The sequence below is a fragment of the Petaurus breviceps genome, unplaced genomic scaffold, assembly GCF_028583685.1.
Source record: "Petaurus breviceps papuanus isolate PSGF00001 unplaced genomic scaffold, PetGlider_PUasm1.0 229, whole genome shotgun sequence".
Taxonomy (NCBI): domain Eukaryota; kingdom Metazoa; phylum Chordata; class Mammalia; order Diprotodontia; family Petauridae; genus Petaurus; species Petaurus breviceps.
This window is the reverse complement of record NW_027185903.1, coordinates 12,224,984-12,248,553: the sequence shown is the minus strand read 5'-3', so window position 1 is coordinate 12,248,553 and position 23,570 is coordinate 12,224,984. Positions and strand designations below refer to the sequence as shown.

The 23,570-nt window shown below is 37.3% G+C and overlaps 1 protein-coding gene across 1 annotated transcript in view; it reads left to right on the top strand.

Annotated features, from left to right (window-relative positions):
* Positions 1 to 23,570, top strand: part of C6 (complement C6) — a 75,357-nt gene that overhangs the window by 13,212 nt on the left and 38,575 nt on the right. Inside the window, exons 4-5 of the mRNA XM_069095986.1 lie at positions 9,494 to 9,635; positions 19,718 to 19,856. Coding sequence (XP_068952087.1) covers positions 9,494 to 9,635; positions 19,718 to 19,856 — 281 coding nt within the window. The remainder of the gene's footprint in view (positions 1 to 9,493; positions 9,636 to 19,717; positions 19,857 to 23,570) is intronic.

Here is a 23,570-nt window from a genome sequence, read left to right as displayed (position 1 = left end):
GTAATATCTTTATTAAAAGGGGTATACCTGTAATTAATATTATTTTAAAATGATCACAGAAAGATTGAAATAAGTTTGTTAGTGGCAGAAACATTATCAGCATTGAATTGTGTCAGAATGCCCATAGAAGCATAAAACTATAATATATGATTACATAGAGTATATGCATTTTGATGAAAATAAGAGTAAGCTAATGTAATTCTATGAATATTTGGGGAAAAAGTTGGATAAACTTGAACTTTTGATTAATAGTCACGTTATTTAGATAAAGAGGCCTAGGAAATGAAGAATGAATTGCAATATAGGTAGTGGCCTCTATGTCATAAGAGCTTGTAACTTCTGAAAATGGTTAAAAAGATCTGTATTCTGAGTGTTTAAGTTTAGCAGTATCAATATGTGTTGGCATATGTGTAGAGAATATTTGTTATCTGACTCAATATTAAGGGAAAAGAAAAATCATTTAACAATAATAGCGTATCAGAAAGCTGTGTCTAGTGGGTAGAAGTAAAGTGAATATTAACAACTTTATCATTATAAGAACTAATGTTAATATAATTGCAATTAATTAGCTTGCATTTCCAGGAAGCTGATAGACAAAAAGAAGTTCCTGACTAGAACTTTACAACTGAATAGTAGACCTACATCTTTGTTACACAAAGCTTGTTTATCCTTTGATTATATTCACTTTGGAAGAAAGAGATATTTCTGAAATTAAATATTTTACTTATAATAAGTTCAGACACTACTTTAACTCTTGCCTAGGCCATGGAATGACTATACATTGGAATCAAAATAGCAAAATCTGTTCTACTTTACTTTACTTTAATTTAGCTATAAGTTGTCTTGGAAATCCTAAAAGCAAAAACAAAACTTTTAAGAGTGAGATTCATTTAAACCAAATTGGTATAACATAGGTAACATAGATTCTCAAGGTATTTATTGACAAACTATTGCAGAATTCTTAAACATCACAGTTTTTAGTCAAAAAAAGGTATAGTAATTGAATCTTTATGTAGGCAACAATTAAGAAGCTGATCAAAGTACTTATAAAAGCTATTAGTATTAGAATCCCTCTAAACAAGGGAGATATTTTAAAGTGAGCTTAAGTAGTTTGTATAAGTTACTGTATATGTTCTAATTCTTGATAAAAAATAGTATTAGGTTTCCCAATGAGCTAACACAAAAGAGTTCATATCTTTTACTAATTATTCTGATCATATAAATTTTGCTAGAGAAAGAAAAAATAAAATATGAATTAAATATAATATTAAATGCTTTTTATTTTAAGTAGCAATTTTTCACCAATCACAACTCATATCCAATTATATGTTAATTTTATTTCCATGGAACTGTAATAAACAATAAAGATTTACTAGGTTTTTCTCACATAAGGAATTTCATTTAATGTTTTTCTTTCTCAAGAAATCCCTTTTAATATTTTGCAACTTTCTTAGCAAGTTAGATTCATTGTTTAGGAACAACTGAAACAAGTTCCTTTCTCAGGCTGAATGACCTTGCCTCCACAGATAGTTTCCTTGGCAGTTTCACAAAATAAGAATAACTGATATGGACTTTAGGGAGGGGCTAGGGTGATTGATGCCCCTGCTTCATCAAATCTCATACATGCAGGAGGAATGATCTGAATGAGTAGAATTAATCCGAATAAAGTTTTAACCAGTCTCCTCCTTTCCATGTATAATAATCAACTAACAATTTTAGATTTTAGCATAAAAACAAATTCCCACAGTTTCATCAAATCATTCTGATTATAAACAATTCACTACAGATAATATCTAATGCACTAATGGGCAGACTTCTCTACCTGCTGTCCCTCTCTCCCTGCTTCCTTTCCCAGGACTAATAAGATTGCTTCCCCATCCCGGATTATAAAATTTTCCTTTTCTCTCTCATCTTGGGTCTCCCATCTTTCCCATAAAACTTCTGAAACTACTTTATTATTTTGGAATCCATAAACACCACTCTCCAAATCCCAGGGTCTGTCTTTCCTAGCTTTTCTGCCAGGAGACTCACATTACTTTCTTAATACCCTTTTGTTTTGCTTCCTTACATATAAGACACTTCACAGATTATATACATATACTTATACATCTATATTTCTTTAAAGCTAGGGCACACATTACTCATACTCCCCAATGGACTCCTTGATATAAAAATTGATAGAATTGCCCTCATGATTTGTTAATTAACCATTTCTCTCCCATCAAGCAATAACCAATGGTCTTGCTCAGTTTCAATCTTCCAAAACTTAATTAAATTTTCCTTTTCAGCTTCTGTGAAAACAAGTATTGCTTTTGTCTTAGGGACTTGGGGATTCAACACATACATCTTCATAAATTCTATGGACAGGGCAGCCTCCTTAACTTTCTTGTCAGCTAATCTGTTCCCCATCATCTCATACCAAAGATCTTATAAAACATTTCTTCATAAGAATATTTCCCTCTTCCAAAAACAGTTTATCCTGATATCATTAACTACTATACAATTCCTAAATTCTCTGGTCATAAAATCTTTCCCAAATAATTAACAAAATTTACACAAGGAGATTTCACAGGTCTTTTCTTCACATAATTACCAGTAATTACCTTTCATAAGCATACTTTTGTAAATACTTGATTTATGCAATTACGCCAAATAGCTTGGTTAACAATCTTACAAGTTCCAAATAACTGATAATCAAATTGTTTTAGTTGTAACCTCTCTAAGTAGGTAGAGGTGTAATACCTGATTTTCTATATGGCATATATAAACATATAAGATGTAAGTGACATAACTGTTTTTAAACAAGTCTTTTATGTTTTAGTTCCAATAAAATTCATATAAAAATTTGCTTAACTAACACTATTTCTGGGTTAGAATGATTCCTTAATTTTTTTAAATGAGAGAATTTTACTACAATTTAGGAAGACCACAACAACACAATGACATTGTGACATTGATTGTATTTCCAAATCATCACTTGCAAAAATTATTGATAGAAGATTGGGCTAATCAAGTGTAGAGATTTTTCTCCTCTCCTTGTAGATGCAGAGCCTGATTGTGTATTTAGAGGTTTTGAATGGAGAGGTTCATCTGCTTGTTTAAAAGGTGTGGGCTTCAATGCCCAGGGTTGTTGCTAATGGGGTCCTTGATATAATTAGTATGCCTTCTCTCTTTTACCAGATTGAGGAGGGTAACTTAAATTCCTTATTAGTCTTCTGCACTCTCTTTTAGCCTAATCTGGGATGAGAGGCTTTAATAAATTTTTTGTAAAATGTTTTCAGCTGATTTACCTTTTACTCCAAGAAACTTTATTTATGTGTCCAACCTGAAAAACTTCTTTGAAAGTGATAGCTTTGACCTCTCTAGAAAAAGTGATTTTGGGGGGAGTGGAGCCTACTCCCCCAAAAACCTCATCTTTCTTATCAAATCTTAGAAAATATTCCAATTTGCCTAAGTGCCAAATAGTAAAATGAATTATGACTTATCTTTAGCATCAAATTAAGAGTGACACTTTTTACTTTTCACATGAATTCAATTGACTTACAGTTTCTTTCTGATACACAGATTTATTTTTCTAATAAGTGAGGCAGGAAATGCTTGTTTGTATGCCCCTTTGAGATGAGGGAAAAATTCCCTTATTATTTCTTATCACCTTCTCCTCACTCCACTTGGCCAGAGTGGAATGAAGAGGAGGAGATTTTCAAACTTTTAAAGATCCTAAAACTTCTTAAATAAATAAATAAATTTATGCCTGATACTTCTTTCTATACTCTATGACTTAATACGACCATCATATAATCTATAAAATAAAATATTTTTCTTTTCTCCTTCTCTCTCCTCAGGAAGGGGGAGGGAAAGAGATAAGAGCATTGCAAGGAAAGTCCAGCTGCATATTGAACCTTACAGGATTTTAGATTACTCGGTCACACTCTTTCACACAGACACAAAACAGACAGATAGAGAAAATGACAGGGAGAGCGCACTCAGAAATTGTTAATGATGGTTTGAAGAAATCAGATATTATGCTTGGTCCTAGGTAAAACTTACTTGATCATTTTCTTTTTATCTCTTTCCAACAAAAACAGCTGTATCACAGTGAATGGTTCGAGCCACCCCTGGCACTTTCAGTTTTGATGTTAAGCATATCATTAATATATTCCACAGAAAAAATGCAGAAATAGGGAAATGCTAGAGTCCCTCTTCCATTAGTCCCTCACTCCTCTCTCCTGGCTGGCTCCCAATTTGCCAGATAAATTGTTATTTGCTCCCCAACTATGCCCCATTTCTGCTTATCTAAGCCCATGTCTTCTATCCACGGAGAGAACATTTTCACTTTTTCAATAAATCTCCACAGGTCCTTAAGTGGGAGGGTCTGTCCCTGGCTTTTAACTGCCTTATAAAGCTGTCGAGCCCAAATCTCCATTTCCTCTGACTTAATTATTGGGGAGTGATTCCCCATTTTCATCCCAAGCCAACCCCAGAATTCCCCTGTTCCCTCGGGGCTTCTCCTCTATCTTCCCCACAAGCGTGGGGGCTCAGCTAAAAGGTCCCTTTAAAACCACACATACTTTATTTGTTTCTGTTCGGGCACCATTTGTTGTGACCCCAAGGTTTCTAGCTGAGTCATACATTTCCCAGGTCCACAGTGCGCACTCTGGCCACGTCCTGCGTGGTCTCATAAAGGAGAAGTCGAGTCAGTGGAAATGGAAAGAGGCACAGCTTTATTGGCAGGACAGGCGTGTTGTTACATCTTTCCCTCTCTCCAGCCTCCTCATGCTTTAGCCCTTAAATCCCCAAGAATGCACTTGCAGAGCTCGAAGACAGCACGTGAGGGAAAGTAGGGGGCCAATCAGAGAATAGGGAGACTGTGCCCAGAACAGCTTGCATAATCCTGCGCACTTACCCTTAGTCCCAGAGATTCGTCTCAAGGTATCAGGGTAAATCGCGTGACAGAACACAATCTGGGCGCCCGGACACTTCCTAGGAGTAAGGGTGCCCGACTACAGACGAGATCAGCACATATTGCTGAATGCTCTGTATCTTGTTATGTCGGACCTGAACTCAGAGAGGCTGCCTGAAACCCAGAGGAGCTACAGGCCCCAACAGACTACCATGGACATTTATAACTAAGGTACTCTGGTGAAAAGAAATATACCAAAAAAAAAAGATCTAATTTAAATGAAGATGTTGGGGCTGTGTCTAAGCACAGAGCAGGGATGAGGAACCTGTGACCTCTAGACCACAGGATTTGCTCCATGAAGTTTGGGTTCAGTCAAAGGGCTGCACTTGAGGACCTAGAGGGTCACATATGATCTCAACGTCACAGGTTCCTTACCCCTGGGATACAGTAAATGTGTAAGATACTGTAATGAGAACAGGAATTTGAAGATCTTCCTGCCCCTTAATAGACCTAGGGGGGAGTTTGAAGACCTCCCTCCCCTGCTGTGAAGATAAAACTCTGCCCCCCTTGACCCCACACGAAGCTTCCCTGCTGTGAAGATAATCTCTGCTCCCTGATAGGCTGAATGTGGTCACATGGAGCCTGTGGTGGGAGGAGTTTATTGAAGGGAAGCCGAGCCCACAGAAAGCTGAGTCAGAGCCAGAGAGATGGTGGGAGAGAGAGGAGGTTTGTGAGTAAATATGGATCTTGTATTGGTTTGTGGGAAGGCTGAAAGATGCTGTGGCTCTCAGTGTTATTATGGCTTCTGAATATCTTTGGTACTATAATGGAATCAGCTTACTGGTTTGGGGATTCAGTTTTCTGGTGTCTAAATAAATGGCTCTGTTCTATCCTCTATCTGGCGAATCTGGTATATTTTGGTATCGAAAGTCATGCAATAGTTATAGTCACGGTCTTTATCATGATCATAGGTGTTATAAATACTGTATTGGTGCTACAGATACATTCACTTCATTCTGGAAGGGTGAAGAGAGAAAGAAATTTGCCTAAAGTCTATGAAATCCATGAAAGAGAAGGAAGGAAAATAAGGATATAAAATAAAAAACTGATCACTTAATCTTGGAATAATAGAAACAAAGCAATTTTTAAAGTTTAAAAGGGAGATTGTTTTAGGAAAAAATAACAAGGAAGTTTGAGGCAACCTGGCATACAGAGTTGTCCAGGAGTCAGGAAGACCCAGGTTCAAGTCCCTCCTTGGGTGCAAACTGACCCACTGACCCTTGGCTAATCATTTAACCCCTTCGTCTCTTTAGGCAACTCAATGAAATCATAGACACAATTTTTAAAAAGCCAAAGAAGTATTTCTTGACAGCAAATAATAAACAAATCAAATATATCATCATTAGAAGCAACTAGGTGGTATAGCGGAGAGAAGCCCTGAATTCAAATCTTGCCTCAGACACTTGCTAACTATGTCACTCTGGGCAAGTCATTTAACCTCTGTCTGCCTCAGTTCTCTCAACTGTAAAATAAAGATAATAATAGTACTTACCTCCCAGAGTTGTTGTAAGGATCAAATGTGATATTTGTAAAGTATTTAGCACGTAATAGTAGGTGCTTAATAAATTCTTTCCCCTCCATCATCTCAAGAGATTATTTAGACCAATAATATAAGCAGATTCACAGAAGTTTTTACCATGTCTTCATTGACAAGTCTATAAGGAGATAGTATGAGAAAGTTAGATGTGTTGCAACTGTATCACCCAGTTTCTTAATATGAATTTTTAAAGGGGACATCTGTAAAATGGGGATCACAATAGCATCTATATCCCAGAGTCGTTGTGAGGACCAAATAGAACAATCATTAGCAAGAATTTAGTGCAGATCCTTGCACAAGGTATGCTCTCTATTCATGTTAATTATTAGCTATTAGGAAATATTATCTCCATTCTATAATTGAGGAAAAGTCTAGAGAATTGCAGAGGTTTGTCAATAGTCATAGAGTAAGTACTAGAGCTGGGATAGTAACCCAAGTCTTAGGATGCCAAAGCCAGTAAGGTTGGTGCTAAACTGTGATTCATCTATACTTTGACAGACTCACAACCATATTCTTTTTTCTTTTTTTTTGAATTAAATTTTATGTTTATTTTTAGTTTATATCATTCATTTCCAAAAAATTTTGTTACAAATTTTCTCCCCATTTTTCCCTACCCACCACCCCAAAACAGTGATCCCACTGAATATCCCCTCCCCCAATCAGTTCTCTCCCATATCTTCCCCCAACCCCCTCCTTCTTTTTCCTTTATAAAAGAGTCAATGTCAGGGTTCTATACCAAACAGTCAGCAACCATAAGTTAAAACTTAAAAAAAAAAAAGTCTTTCAGGGGTGGCTAGGTGGCATAGTGAATTGAGCACCAGCCCTGGAGTCAGGAGGACCTGAGTTCAAAGCTGGCCTCAGACACTTAACACTTACTAGCCGTGTGACCTTGGGCATGTCACTTTACCCTAATTGCCCTGCCTTCCCCACCTCCAAAAAATATTTTAAAAGTCTTTTACATGTCTAACTTATACATCAAAAATATTTTTCTTTATTCCCCTGTGGGGTATGTGTGTGTGTGTATGTGTGTGTGTGTAGAGAAAATGTTCTTATGTATATACATATACATACATATATAGCTATGATTGTCTATATCTATAGTTATTTATTTATATCTAAATCTATCTCCGCTCCTAATTATAGCTATCTTGGGTGTGGCGAAAAGGGGAAAAGAACAAAGTAAAAAGTACACAACAGAGAAAACAAAAGAAAACTTTCAAGGAAGCAAAGGAAAGATGGACAACTCAGAACACAATGCATAGTGCTTATTATATAGGCTTTTTTGAAATGAAAATTTATTGATATCTATTTTAAATCCTCTCATGTTCTGCTGTGCACATGGCAATGCTTTTTCTTTTCTTCTTTTGTATTTGTTTTAATATTTAAGTTTATGTTTCTTTTCTTATTGTCTAGCTTTTAGTATTTAAGTTTAAAATAAATTATTAAAGAAAAAAGAAAAAGAAAATGTTCTTGACCTGAGATTTCCTAGCCATAGGGAACTCTTTATGTTGAAATTCCCTTAACTTATGCAGACTAGATCTCATTTATAATTTACAGCTTTATAGATGAAGCCATTACTAGAACAGAATGGTGGAGGCCTTGAACCAGGCACCAGCATCTGAGGGGGAAGGGAGAGAGTGCTGCCCTCTTTCCCCTAGAATTACAGTTACAGATAGATTTTCTCTCCTGGCAGCCTTCCTCTCCACTTTCAAACCCAGCAGAGTGACAGACTAAACTCTCTGGAAGAACACTTCCATCTACCTTCACATGAATTTGTCTCAAGTGCTGGATCCCCCATATACTCTGCTTAGAGAATTGCCTGGGATACTGAGAAATTAAGTGACTTGCCCGTGGCCACATTGTATTTGTCAGAAACAAAATTTTAACCCACATTTCCCAGAACCCAAAGCCACTATGCCACAATGACAGTTCATATGTATCTCATTCCAAAATAGCAAGAATTTTGTTGTTTAAAAACAAAGCAAAAAAAATTTTCCGTGTATCTTGGGATCTATATAAATCAGCAAAATCTCTTATAACCTCTTTCTGTATAATCCTGTAAAATGAAAATTAATCGTTAAGTAATAGTAAAACCTTTTAAGAGTTTGAATTAACCAAGAAAGTTTTGCCACATTCTCTTTACTGAGGCTGGGGATGAACACTAGAAAGTTTCAGAACAATAATTAAAATGTGCTTTCTGGGAAATTCTCAGTTAGCAAAGACCATTTTTATCAGAATTTTCCAATTATTGCAGTTAATGAAGATATTATTATATATCCCTTATAAAAAGATCATTTTCATTATTTGAATGATTAGTCAGTTCTACTGATGAAAACAAATATTTTTAATTTTCTTCTATGACACATAAATTTCCCAGGGTTTCATGGCCTTGTTTTTGTGACCAACATGTAACTGATTATTATTAATAGTATTCAGTTCCAAAAAGTGACAATCCCTGCTCACCTTGCCTGGTATTCAGTAGTTTAGGTATCTTTTTAATAATTTAAATGTCTACCTACAATTGTCTCTACCAATATTCTCTCAGTACTATTTGTCTAGTGGTCATAAATAAGAGCTTAATCACCCATCATCCTATGAAAAACAATAAGAATAACTCAATGGGCTTCATTCTGTCATACAGGAATATAATACAGTAGACTGTATATGTTTCGCTCCTCTAAGAAGGTAATATTTGTTCTATTGTTCAATACAGTGAGAAGATTCTAAGATTCATTTCCCTTTCTAATAAAGTATAATAAGTATTTTGATTGGTACTTCATATGTCTATTAGCCCCTTAGGAAAAAGAAGAAAAATTAGTTTATCTTTTTGTCACCCCATTTCTAGACATTCTTATATCTATTTATCAAGCTAGGAGAGCATTCCCTATAATTTGCCTTTAAACTGTGGGCATTTATAGCCTAAATTTATATAACAAACCTTTTAAAAATTATTAAGGAATTTTGTTACATGATTGTTTTTCTTTTCCTCAAAATAGGGCGATGTATTGCCATGAACTTGTTATGCAATGGAGAAAATGACTGCGGAGATAACTCAGATGAAAAGAATTGTGACAGACAGAAAAGAGTATGTAATAGAGTGTATCAACCTATCCCAAGTGTGCAGTTAATGGGAAATGGGTATGTAAGTTAATAATTTTACCATTTTTGTAAAGAGGGAATCACAGAAGTATAGGGTTAGAAGTGGAAATGGGGCAAATATTTGTTGAAACACCCCTCCCCACCCTTAACTCCCACCAGCTCCCTCCACATTGTCATTTGGCACCCATGACCACAACACTTTGGTGGTTGTAGAATGCTAGAGATGTTAGTGCTGGATGGTCCCTCAGTCCAACTCCTTCATTTCTAGATGAGCATATAAGCAATATATGTAGTTACTGGGCCGTCAGCCCAGTCTCAGTGAGGAGTGTCTGGAGGCAAGGAAATCCTGAGATAGTACATAGGCCTTAATAATGTCATTGCAGAATTTGCTATTGTGAAGGATAGCAGCAACCATGCAATGGATTCTAAGTATATTCAGCTATTCCAGTGCTGTAAAAAAAAACAGTCAGAAACAGAATCTTAAAATCTTAAGATAGGAAGGGACCTTACAGATTATTGAATCCAATTATCTTCATTTACAGATAAAGAAACTAAGGCCTATAGAGGTTAGGGAGTGAGAATGTTTTGATTTAGTTCAGAGAATATGATAGCCAACTTTGAATATTTGAAGAAGAGGGATTAGAAGGCTCCATTTAACCCCAAAGGGAAGAACCAGGAGAAATGGATAGTAATTACAGAAGTAAACTTATGCTGGATTTAATTTCAGGGTTGTGCTGGAGCCAGCTCATGAGGACTTGTAAGGCCATTGTTAAATATTTGCTGTAATCATTTATACCTTGGAAATTCATTGGCTAATTGATTAGCTAGATTTAAGAAAGAGATGGGAAAAAAGTTAATAATGTAAATTAAGTTTAAAAGTATGTTGAGGGTTTGGAGAGCCAATTGTTAAACATATACAGCACACCCCTGGATATAAGAGAAAACATTTTAATGACCTTATCTTTCCAAGAGTGTAATGGGCTGCCTTGAGCAATAGTGGGTTCATCATTATTTAAGGTCTATGAGCAGACAACATGTGCACGTCTGAACAGATTCTTCCTCCAATATGACTCATGTCAGAGGGCTGCCAAGGTACTTTCTAAGATTATCTGAGGCGACTTGTCCAAGGTCACACAATAAATATGTCTAGAAACTTGGACAAGAGCCCAGGCCTCCTCACTTGTGGTACAGAACTTGTGAGGATTAATTAGGAAGAGAAGAAATAAGGTTATCTAGAACAATAAATAAAAGAATGATGATGGAATGATCAAGTCGAAGGAAGATGACTTCATGGAATTCCTTTAAAAGGACAACATCAGTAAAGCCCCTTTACCTCTTTAGCTACTGGCCAAAAGGCCAACAGTTCCCTGCTGACTTAGACTGGAGCACATTAGGGTAAATGGAGTATTTAACTTCGAGAGATGAATAGGACAAAACCTTAAGACCAAGAGGGAAAAGAGAAAACAGTAGACAGGCACTCTTGTTTGCCTTAAAGTAATTAACTGGCAATAATGAGCCAGATCTAAGCAGGGTCTCTGTCCTAAAGACTCCTATCACTTATAGGATTACAGGTCCAGGGGCTGCCCCATCCTTTCAGCACTGACCTTGAGGGTTTGTTTTGGGGATCAGTTGACAAGAATTTCTTTGCTCTGGAACTGCACTTACTACCCATCCCATTCAGCTATAAAATGTTACCATCTCTAGGATTGTAGCTCTAGGCCAGCAGGGACCTCAGGGGTAAGTCAGTCCAACCTAGTAATTTTACAAAATGGGAAACTGTGGGCCAAGAAGATTAAATGATTTGCCCACATTCACATAGAAAACATCTGAGACAAGACTCAACACCAGGTATTTTCACTCTAGAGCCTGTATTCTTTCCACTGTACTCCTTATCTCTCTGCTTTACAGTTTTTAAAATATGACTATCTATCTATCTATCTGTCTGTCTGTCAATCTATCTGTATGTATATATACACACACATATACACATATAGATATATACACATGTATATGTGTGTGTGTATATATACATACATGCGTATATATGTGTGTATATATAAATTCAATATGTCATGCATATAATTATATTATATGATCTTCACAGTAATTCTATGAGGTTGAAGATGTATATTATCATCCCCATTTTACAAGTGAGGAAATTGAGGTTCACATAAGCTTGGCACTTATCCACAGAAGCACAGCTTATAAATGGCAGAGCTTGAAGTGGAACTCTGTGCTTTAGACTTTTAGTTCGACTATACTATTTGTCTTGTTAGTTCTCCCATGTCTGCACTCACCAGAATAATGAATGAAATAAACATTTATCAAGAGTTTACTATGTGCTAGGTAGGCACTGTGCTAAGTGCTTTACAATTATTATCTGATTTGGTCCTCATAACAACCCTGGTTAGTAGGTGCTATTGGGATCCCCATTTTAAATGTGAGGAAACTGAGGCAGGCAGAGGTTAAGTGACTTGTCCAGGGTCACACAGCTAGTAAATGTCTGAAGCTGGATTTAAACTCAGGTCCTCTTGACTCAAAGTCTAGGTCTCCATCCACTGTGTCACTAGCTACATCTCAAAATTTAAAAAAGAAGTCAGAATGTGTATACACAAAATACCTGAAGTTTGGGCAGCAAACATGAGGGACTAATCTGTAAGGAAGCAAACTTGCCCTCAGACACTATTAAGATATTGTAGGATGTAACCCATGACTGAACCATGAGGGTTTACCTTATTGAAAAGAAAAGGATAGATGGAGGTGGTGGGGCATTGTCTTACAGCATTGTATTATTATGATAATGGTTGACATTTATATAGCACTTTAAGGTTTAAAAATTGCTTCACATTCATTATCTCACTTGATCCTTTCAGATATCCTGTGAGGTAGGTGCTATAATTTTCCCCATTATACAGATAAAGAAATGGACCGAGAGAGGTTAAAAGACATGTCCAAAATCATACAGATAATCAGTGTCTGAAGTAAGATTAGCTCAGTTATTCCCGACTGTAATTCCAGCTTTTTATTCACTATTGTGCCTGGCAGAGTCTAATGTATATTCATGGGAGAAAATCTAGGAACAAGAGAAGGAAAGCATAATGGAAAGTATTTACGTCAAGATCAATAAAGAGAAACAGCAGTTATTTTGTCACAGGAGCATATCACAGATCATCTCTACAGAAAGAATAACTAGATGAAGAACTTTGGGGGAACTTTGGTCATAAGTGAGGTATAGAGACTTAAAAGCATAGTGATGGGGGACTTCAGTTTATATAGACATCTAACTAGAACTCTTTCTGCCAAAAGCAAAACTTCTAATAACTTCTTGATTTGCTTTAGCAATACTTTCGTTCTTCAAAAGGTGGAGGAACTAATAAAGGGATGTTATATTTGGGATCTGATTCTCCTTTATAGGAAAGAATTGGTTGCTGGGGTGAAAATGATGGGAACTACTGGGGGCGGAGGAGCCAACCAACTCCCTCCTGGAGCTTGTGATAGAGAAAGAGGTGAATTCCATGCATTGTTTGACATCTACCAGAGATTTTTAGGAAATTCAATTTCAAAAAGTTGAAAGAAAAAATAGGTTACATCCCACTGACTAAATCTGCAGAGGAAATCAACCCAGACAGGACAGATGACCAAGAATGAAAATCTGAAGTTAGAAAGGGAAACAATTTTAATGAGAAGGAAAAAAAAAGTAGGCAATTTGTCTGAAGAGTTTAATGTGGATGCACAGGGAACTCTCCAGCCAATTTAACTTTAAAAAAAGTTTATAAAAGATAGAAGAAAGGCCACAATCCTATTAAAAAAAAGAGTATCAAAAATACTAAAGTTCATTCTGAGATAAGGAGGTTAAAGGATGATAAGGATCACAAACAGTGATTTAAGTTCTATTGAAAGAAAAGGAAAGCTGAAAGAAGGAAAAGGAGCTTTGCTTAGGGAGAATGGAATGCTGATGGACAACAGAGAGACAGCAGAAATACTCAATTACGACTTTACTTCTTTTCTCTATCAAGGAGAATGAACTTTGTACTAGAAATGACAGAACAAAAATGACTTAAAAGGCTTTCATACCCAAGATAAGTAAAGACATATTAAGACGATGTGTGATAGATTCATATCACTTCCTTTGATGACCTGCATTCTTGGGAACTGGCAGACATGATTGCTGAGTTACTGTTAGTGACATGTGGAGGGTCATCGAAAATGGGAGAAGTGTCACAGGATTGAAGAAGAATAAATATTGTCCTGATTTTCCAAAAAAGGGAAGAGAATAAAGTCTATGTCCTGTAGGACAGTATGCTTGACTTTAATTAATCATAGAGCAGGTCATTAAGGAGAAAGTTTGCTAATATCTAGAAAGATGTAATTACAGAGTCAGCATGATTTTATCAAGAAAATGTCATACTAGACTAACTTTACTTCCTTTTTTGACAGGGCTATCAATGGATAGAGGAGGAAAACTATAGTCATGGCTACGGTTTACCTAGCTTTTAGCAAAGGTTTGATAAAATATCTCATGCTATTCTTTTGCAAAAGATAGAGAGACATGTAGTAGATGATAATACAATTAGATGAATTCAGAACTGTTTGGATGGTTAAACTGAGTAGTTATTAAAAACTCAATGCCACCATGGAGAGTCTCCAGTGAAGCACCTAGGGGTCTGTGCTTGGCCCTGTGTGGATTACCATATTTTTATCAATAGCTTGGATAAAAGCAGAGAGTTGCTTGCCAAACTTTCAGATGACACAAAACTGGGAGGGATGGCTGATATATTGGATACAAAATTATCTTATCAGGATATAGCATTTGGGCAAATTTAATAAGATGAAATTCAATAGGGATAAATCCAAAATCTGTACTTGTGCACAAAATTAACTTCACAAAGATAAGATGGGGGAGGGATGTTAATCTGAAAAAAATATCTGGGGTCTGTAATGAGCCACAAGAATAATACCACAGTGTGATGTAGCAGCAAAAAAAAAAAAAAGCAAATGGGATCTTGTCCAACATTAAGAGATACATGGCTTCCAGGTAGGGGCAGCTAACAATCCCATGGTGCTCTCTGTCCTTGCCAGACCTCACTGGGAGCTTTGTGCTCAGTTCTGGATACTACAGTTTAAGGACATTAATGAACTTGGAAATTCAGAGCAAGACATCCAGGATATCGAAAGGCCTTGAGATTCATGTCATATAAGGACTGATTGAAGCAACAGGGCAAGTTTTGCCTGGAGAAGAGAAGATTTAGTTTGGAAAATATGATAGTTTGCATCACATTTTTGAAGCACTGTCAGAGGAGGAGGATTAGATTAGATTTGCTATGTTGGTTCCCAGAGGGCAGGAACATGGGTATAAATTGAAGGAGAAAAGTTTAGGTTCAATTTCAAGAAAAAACACATTGTGATTAGAACCATCTAAAATGGGCCTAAAGAACTGGAAATTTCTGTCTCCTTAGAGGTCTTGAAGCACAATCTGGATTAACATTTGTGAGGTTTATTATAGGAGGAATTCCTTTCATGGATAGATTTGCCTAGAGAGCTAATGAGAGCCCTTCTAACTTTCAAATTCTGTGACTCTGGGAAAATGATCATTGACATGTTTAGGGGATATATGTATAGGAGGTATAGGGGAAGGAGAACTACCTCTGGAGACATAGGACCAGAGTTCAAATCCTGCCTCTGATGTGGACTACCCATATGAACTGGAGAAAGTCATTTCAACAGCCTGGACTGTACTTTCTTCATTTTTAGAAAGAGGGGCTTGGGGCGGCCAGGTGACGCAGTGAGTAAGAGCGCAGGCCCAGGCATCAGGAGACCTGGGATCGATTGCGGCCTCAGATACTTGGCACCCACACAAAAAAATAACTGGCCATGTAACCTTGAGCAAATTACTTAACCCCAGTTGCTTAAAAAAAAAAAAAGAAAGAGGGGCTGGGTGAGTTAGATGCCCTCTGAGGTCCTTTCCAACTGTGTGCTTTACAGAGGTTTTAATTTTTCCTTCATAGCAATCATGTGAAGCAGTGACAGGGTTCTGCATTTCAAACAAATAAAATCAACCAGCAATTATTTATTAAGCCCCTACTATGTGTTAGTCACTCGGTACACAAAGAAACAAAATTTTTAAAATGAAACAAATATAATTTCAATGGAGTTATTGTTGGGCAGTTGTCTTAATGACCATCGAACTCACAAAAGGTAAAATCATCTCCCCCAACCCCTCTACCCCTTCAGTGTTCGAAGGTGGGAAGAGCTCTGCTAAGAAAAGCTCCTTAGGAGCCCCGGCTCTCAGGCTGCCTTCTGGGGCAATTTAAATAACACCTCTCTAACTCAGTTTTCCCAGCTTTGAAATAGGGAAAATAATAGTACCTACTTCATAGGTTTGTTGTGAAAATGAAATAAGTTGTATATCAAATAATTCTCAACCTTAAAGCATTATATAATTGCTATAGCTAGTATTAGCATTATTCTTATTAAAATGGGGATAATAATAATAGTATGTATTCCTCAGGATTGTAGGGAGGATCAAATCAGATGTTTGTAAAGCTCTTTGCAAACCTTAAATTTCTATATAAATGCCATTATTCATTTTTCGGGGTCTCAGTTTCCCCTCTGTAAAATGGAAATAGTAACATCTCACAGAGTTATCATGAGGCTCAGCTGAGATAATGTATATTGAGTTATTTTGAATCGGATAATGTATATTAAGTTATTTTGAATCCTTAAAGCCCATACAGATATTTACATGTTAACAGTAAGCAAATAAATAAAAACGGAGTTGTGGATTTAGGAGGGACTCGGGGGCCCTTTAGTCCAACTCCCTCATTTTAGAGCTAAGGACAACTTGAGCCTAGGGATGTCAAGTGACTCACCCAGGGTCACTATGATGTGGTATGCATCATAGTGAGTCCCCTGCCTGCAGGGCCAGAGTTTTTTCCTCTATACCACACTACCTTTAATGAGAAAGGATGAAAGATGACAAATGCTTTGGAAATAGGAGTTATTACAATAGCTTTTCATGTCTTCTCCCTAAAGTCTTCATTTTTCTCAGCTAAATTCACTCAGTTCCTTTAATTTCTTCTCCTGTCACATCACCTTCAGCCCACCTGCTATTCTGGGCATGCTCAGATGTTCAGCATCCCTCCTGCACATACCCTTAAACTTTTTATTTTATTTTATTTTTACTTTATGGAATAAAACAAGCATTTCCATGACATAGTACAATAAAAAACATTATAATACATAAAGCTATGAATCTACTGTGCACAACTTGCTATTCATTTCAAATATATAACAAAATTATCGTGTAAATTTCTTTTTTTCTTCCCTCTCCACCCCCTCCCTAAAGATGGCTACCATTAGACATAAATAGGCACATATCAATGTAAAATTATTCTATACATACTTACATTCATCAGTTCTTTCTCTGGATGCATATAGCATCTTTCTTCATATGTCCTTTATAATTAATTTTGGTATTTATAGTAGTCAAAATGACTTAACTGCTCAAAGTCATTCTTAAAACAACATTGCTGATACTGTATACAATGTTTTCTTAGTTCTGCCCATTTTTGTTCTTCATTATTTCATGCAAGTCTTTTTGTGTATGTTTTTTTAAATCAATCAGCTCATCATTTCTTATAACACATTAGTATTTCATCACAATCATATACCACAGCTTGTTCTGCCATTCCCTAATTGATGGGCATCCTTAGACTTTAAGGGCTATGGAGAAGTCAGTCTCTCATTCTCTGCTTCCTTTGGTATCACTGAGAGGCACATAGTAGGACCTGTTCAGACCACAGCTCCAGAAATGTGTTCAGTTCAGGGCACCAGCACAGTAGGGATGCTGAGTCCAGAGGAGGGCCAAGATAATGGTGAATAGACTGAAAAATCACATTTCATTAAAATTAATGGAGGAGCCAGGCTTGTGTAGCTGAGAGAAGGGAAGAATCAGGAAAGGATCTGAAGGTAGAGTTATGGTGCCACCACACAAAAGTTGTTGCCTTTGGAGTCAAAGGACTGGGAGGAAACCTGTGTCTGTTACTGTTACTGTGTTGTGACAGACAGTGTTTGTCATCTCTGCAAGATCTAGGGCAAGTCAACTAACCAGTCCTTAGTGCTTCATGTGTTAAATGATAATTATGTTAAATATGTTAAATGATAATTATAATTTTTAAAATATATTGTCTGTTGTAGTTATAAGTGATGGAGTCACTTGGGCTAAGTGGTCCTAATGTCCATAAACATATAAACAATAACAGCTTGTACTTTTCCAATGTCTCAACTAATGACATCTTTGTGTCAACCATGATTGTGGTTCCTAGGGCTCTAATTGTAGTGACCATAGTGCCAATGGGGGCAGTGAGGTGGCACAGTGGATATAGCACTGTCTGGAATCAAGAAGGCTCATCTTCCTGAGTTCAAATCTGGCCTCAGACACTTACTAGCCATGTGACCCTGGGTAAGTCACTTAACCCTGTTTGCCAGTTTCTTCATCTGTAAAATGAACTATAGAAGGAAATGGCAAACCATTCCAGTGTCTTTGCCAAGAAAACCCCAAATGGGGTCATGAAGAGTCAGATGTAAATAAACAACAACAATAGAAGAGATAATTTAAGATAAGGAAAGTTAGGGGGCGGCTAGGTGGCACAGTGAATAGACCACCAGCCCTGGAGTCAGGAGGACCTGAGTTCAAATCTGGACTTAGATACTTAACACAAAAATCAGTCATGTGACCTTGGGCAAATCACTTAACCCCAGTTGCCCCTTCAACAAGCAAAAAAAGAAAATGACAACAACCAAAAAAAGATTAGGAATGTTAATTAATTTCCCTGGAAGTCATATAGTAAACAGAATTAGAACTCAAACTGGAGTGTACATATTCTACGACCAGGGCCCTTTGAGAGGGTGTAGATGTAGCTAGTGCAGTAAGTAAAGCTGGGAGACCTGGATTCAACAAAATCTGCATTTTAATCTGTCCTTAGACACTTCTCAGTTGTGTGACCCTGGGAGACATTTAACCTCTGTCTGCCTCAGTTTCCTTACCTGAAAAAATGAGAATAATTGTAATATCTATTTCACAGGGTTGTAAAGATAAAAATGAGGTAATGTTTGTAAAGAATTTGAAAGATCATATGAGTGCTATACATCATGACTTATCATCATTGCCATCATTATGATGACGATGATGCCTCTAGAGGTCCTCATGAGGAGAACTAAGAGGAAATTACAAGGAGTTTGATTTCAGCTCCATAAAAGGAAGAATTTCCCAGTAATAAAAGATTTTAAAAGTGAAATGATTACCTTAACAGAAAGTAAGTTCCCCATCAATGAAGATGTTCACAACGACATTAGATAATCACTTGTTTGGGATGTAGGAGAAAGCAGCCACACTCCAGGAGGGGATTGTGTTACATAAGACAGCATGGTGTGAGAGAAAAATAAACAAACAAACAAAAAAGCATTTCAATGTGAATTCTGAGAAACTGTACTGGAATCCTTAGGAGTTCTGCTGTTTATTGGTATGACTTGGAATAAACCAGTTTTCTATCAGGACCTCTGTTTCCTCATCTGTAAAATGAATGGATTAGAGCACTGGGTTTGCCTTAAGAGAGCCTGGGTTCGAATCCTACCTCTACCCCTTACTACCTATGTGACCCCAAGTAAGTTGTTTCATCTCTCTGTGCCTCAGTTTCCTCACATGCAAAGCTAACAGAATGGACCAACTGACCTGCATGGAGGTCCTTTCCAGCCCTAAGTATATTATCTAAGATCCCAAGACATAATAATCTTTATTATCCCTTCTTGTTCTCTGATACTAGGCTGGAGTATGTTGTTGTTTTTTTCTTATAAGCTAACTTTGAAGGCTATATATGTTTTACAAGTAATAAAATCTTGATAAATTTTAAATTTATGTTTTGGAAAAAGTAGGTAAGTAGACAAATAAGAATTCAGGTATGACACAAAAGGGACATGCTATGGCTTCCAGCCCCCTGGGGCAGAATAAAGAGCCCTTCTCTCAAGCACTCTTCCTGTATCAGAAAACATCCAGGGGAGGAAAGGAATAAGGTCTTGATATTGCTTCACAGCTGCTGAATTCCTGGATACTGCTCTGTCCCTAGGTTCCACTTTCTGGCAGGAGAGCCCAGAGGAGAAGTCCTTGATAACACTTTCACTGGAGGAAAATGTAAGACCGTCAAAAGCAGCAGAACCAGTAACCCTTATCGTGTCCCAGCCAATATAGAAAGCGTCAACTTTGAGGTACAACAACACTGAGGTCACTCATGTCCCAGGCATCCTAAATGCCCATCTCTAAGGAGTTCAGTGCACTTTGCTGTGGAGTCCAGGAAATGGTATTTGGTGTCAGTCATGAAGCTATAGAGTTGAGAGCATTGAGGATTCTCTGGACTAGGCAGTGGGCACAGCCTTCACATGGGGTAATGGTTCAATCAACTCAGACTTCTGAGGACATTTATTCCTATTATAGGACTAATTCTCTATGGATATTAACTTGGCAATGAAAATAAGACCAATACCACAAGTCCAAGGCTTAAGAGAAATCAAACAATCTAATGAAAACAAGGCTATAGACATCTTTCTATTTGTTTTGTTGGCTTGTTTATTGATAAGAATCTGATTTTATAGTAAAAACAAGGGGTTTCCTGCTGACAATGTTGGCTTTTCCAACTTGGTGATCTATCACAATGGGCTCCAAATGTTTTGATCATGTATCCCATTAGTAAAAAAAAAAAAAGGTTTTAGTAGGAATAGGTATATATTTACTTATTTATGTTATATACATATACTACTATACTACTACTAATAATAATATACATCATAAAACACAGAAATAGACATTTCAAAAGGATGAGATAAATACAAAATAGTATTTGATCCTGGAGGTAATAGAGAGTCACTGGAGTCTATTAAGTAGGGTTTGACTTAGGCAGGTCTGAGCATTACCAAGAGTCCTTTGGGTAGAACTCATTCTCTTCATCTGGAAAATGATGGGGTTGACTCAACAGCCTTTGAGGTCCCTTCCAATTCTAAGGCTACGATACTAAGAGAAAAGGAAAGGTCTATATATAAACCAGTGTTAACATTTTGCCATTAATTTAGTTAGACAACTACTCCAGTTCATGCAGATTCAATAGATGTGGAGGGGCCAAGGCTCACTGGGTGCAACTAGTCCTTCCTAACCACAAGAGAGCATATTACATGCAAGTCAATCTGGTGACCTCTTTTTGAATAATGTTATTACTGGGGGATGTCAAGAAAATGCAAATCAGTTCAACAATTATTATTAAGCATCTACTGTGTATAGGACATGGGATTAAGCTCCAGATGAAGTACAAAATTTAGATAAGAAAAGGTTCATACACTATAGAGCTCTGAGGATGTTAGAGTGATGGGTTAATACTCGAATAATTATAATGAAAATAGTAAAAAGATGATTTCCTAAGAGATGGGCAAACAAAGTATGATGGGAGATTCCAGGTGGCGATACTTCTGCTAAATGGGAAGAGTAGAGAAGGTTTCCTGAAAGAAATGATACTTAACAACTAAAGGAAGAGGAATTCAGTAGACAGAGCATGCACAGATTTCAGCAAAGCATTTAACAAAGTCCTTCATGATATCCTTGTCAACGAAATGGAGAGATGCAGATTAAGACATGGGGCAGCGGGGCGGCCAGGTAGCACAGTGAGTAAGAGCACCGGCTCCAGTGTCGGAATGACCTGGGGATCAAATCTGGGCTCAGATACTCAGCACCACACCCAGAAACAACTGGCCGTGTAACCTTGAGCAAGTTACTTAACCCCGATTGCTTAAAAAAAAAAAAAAAGACATGGGGCAGTGAGGCTGATGCAGAACAGAATGGCTAGACCCAAAGAGTTGTGGGTGGGTTGATATCAAGGAATCGCAGTTTCTAACCGAGTGCCCCTGGGGTCTGACTTGTCCTTATGCTCTCGAACACTTTTTATCAATAGCTTGGATGCAGGCATCAATGGTGTGTTAGCAAATCTGTAGATGATATGAGGCTAAGAGCAATAGAAAAGTGTTCAAAGACAGAGTCAGGCTCCCAAGACTAAGCAAAATCTAAGAAATTCAATACAGATAAATAGAGATAAATTTAAGAAAAATCTAAGAAATTTAATAGAGGGAAATATAAGGCCAAACATTTGGATTCCAAAATCAACTACACAAATACAAAATGGGAGGAGTAAGGATGATTAGGTCACATGTGAAAGAGATTTGTAGTTTTCTGTGCATAGCCTACATGTGCAGTGTGAGTCAACAGTGTGATATGGCACCCAATTTTAGGTTCTATTAATAGATATATAATGAAATGAATAGATGCATAAGGAAATGAGGGAAATTCAAATATATGTCCTCAGACTCCAAATCTAGTGTTCTAGGCAGTAAGGTAGAACAGTGCATAGTGCTCTGGGTCTGGACTCACACCCAACCTCAGACACTAGATTGTGACCCTGGGCAAGTCATTAAATCTCTGTTTGCCTCAGTTTCCTCAACTCTAAAATGGGGATAAGAGCAGTAGCTACTTTACAGGGTTGTTGTAAGGATTAAAAGAGATCATATTTTTAAAGTGCTTATCACAGTACCTGGCACATAGTAGGGACTCTTTTGCTGTTATTGAGTCGTTTCAGTAATTTCTGACTCTTCATGACCCCATTTGGGATTTTCTTGGCAAAGATACTGGAGTGCTTTGCCATTTCCTTCTCCAGCTCATATTACAGATGAAGAAACTGAGGCAAACAGGGTTAAGGGACTTGCCCAAGGTCACATAACTGGTAAGTTTCTAAGGCCAGATTTGAACGTATGAGGAAGAGCCTGACAGCAGGCCTGCTTTTGTTTTTTGTTTGTATTTGTTTTGGAAATGTCCATTTGGAAATGTGATTGGAAATGTTCAATCACAAACATCAAGACTGGCCTGTTGAAAATTAGCAGGAAATTCAGAAACTGCTAAACAAAAATGAGAGTTCCATAGGGTTTACCAGAAGGATAGCTTATCCATCTCTAAGAAAGCAGCATTTAACTCCATCAAAAGGAAAGTGCAAGTGATGCTTAGAGAGAAGCAGAATTCTTGGCTCAGTAAGAAGGCAGATGAAATGTAGTTTTATGCTAATAGTAACAATCTAAAGCATTTGTATGATGCCCTGAAGGCTATTTATGGGTCAAAGACCTATAGTGTATCTGAACTATTCAGTGCTAATGGAGCCACATTGATTAGTGATAAAGACATGATGCTGGAGAGATGGGCTGAACACTTCCACAGTGTTCTCAACAGATCATCATCAATCAGTGCTCAAGCCACTGACCATATACCTCAGGTTGAACTCAATCCTTCTCTAGCCAAATTTCCAACTGAAGAAGAGGTTTTGAATGCCATCAGACTCCTCTCCTGTGCCAAAGCTCCTGGTGCTGATTCTATTCCAGTTGATATTTACAGGGTAGAGTTTCCATTGCCCATAAAAATGCTGACTGAAATCTTATGGGTTATATGGCAAGAGGAGGTTATACCCCAGGAGTTCAAGGATGCTTCCATTGTCCATGTCTATAAAGGTAAAGAAAATAGACTGTCCTGCATCATCCACAGAGGGGGTTTCTCTTTAGTCATTGCTAGCAAGATCCTTGCCATACTCCTCCTCAATAAACCGATTCTTCACCTGGAAGATGGTCATCTACCTGAGAGCCACTGTGACTTCCAAAAGGGCTGAGAAATAGTTGATATGGTATTTGCTGCCTGACAACTCCAGGAGAAATGTCAGGAGCAGAACAGAGTTGTGTACATAACATATATTGATCTTAACAAGACCTTTGATGCTGTCCATTGTGAAGGCTTGTGGAAAATTATGTCCAAATTTGGTTGTACTAGGGGCAACTAGGTGGCACAGTGAATAGAGTACCTGCCTGGAGTCAGGAGGACCTGAGTTCAAATCCAGCCTCAGACACTTG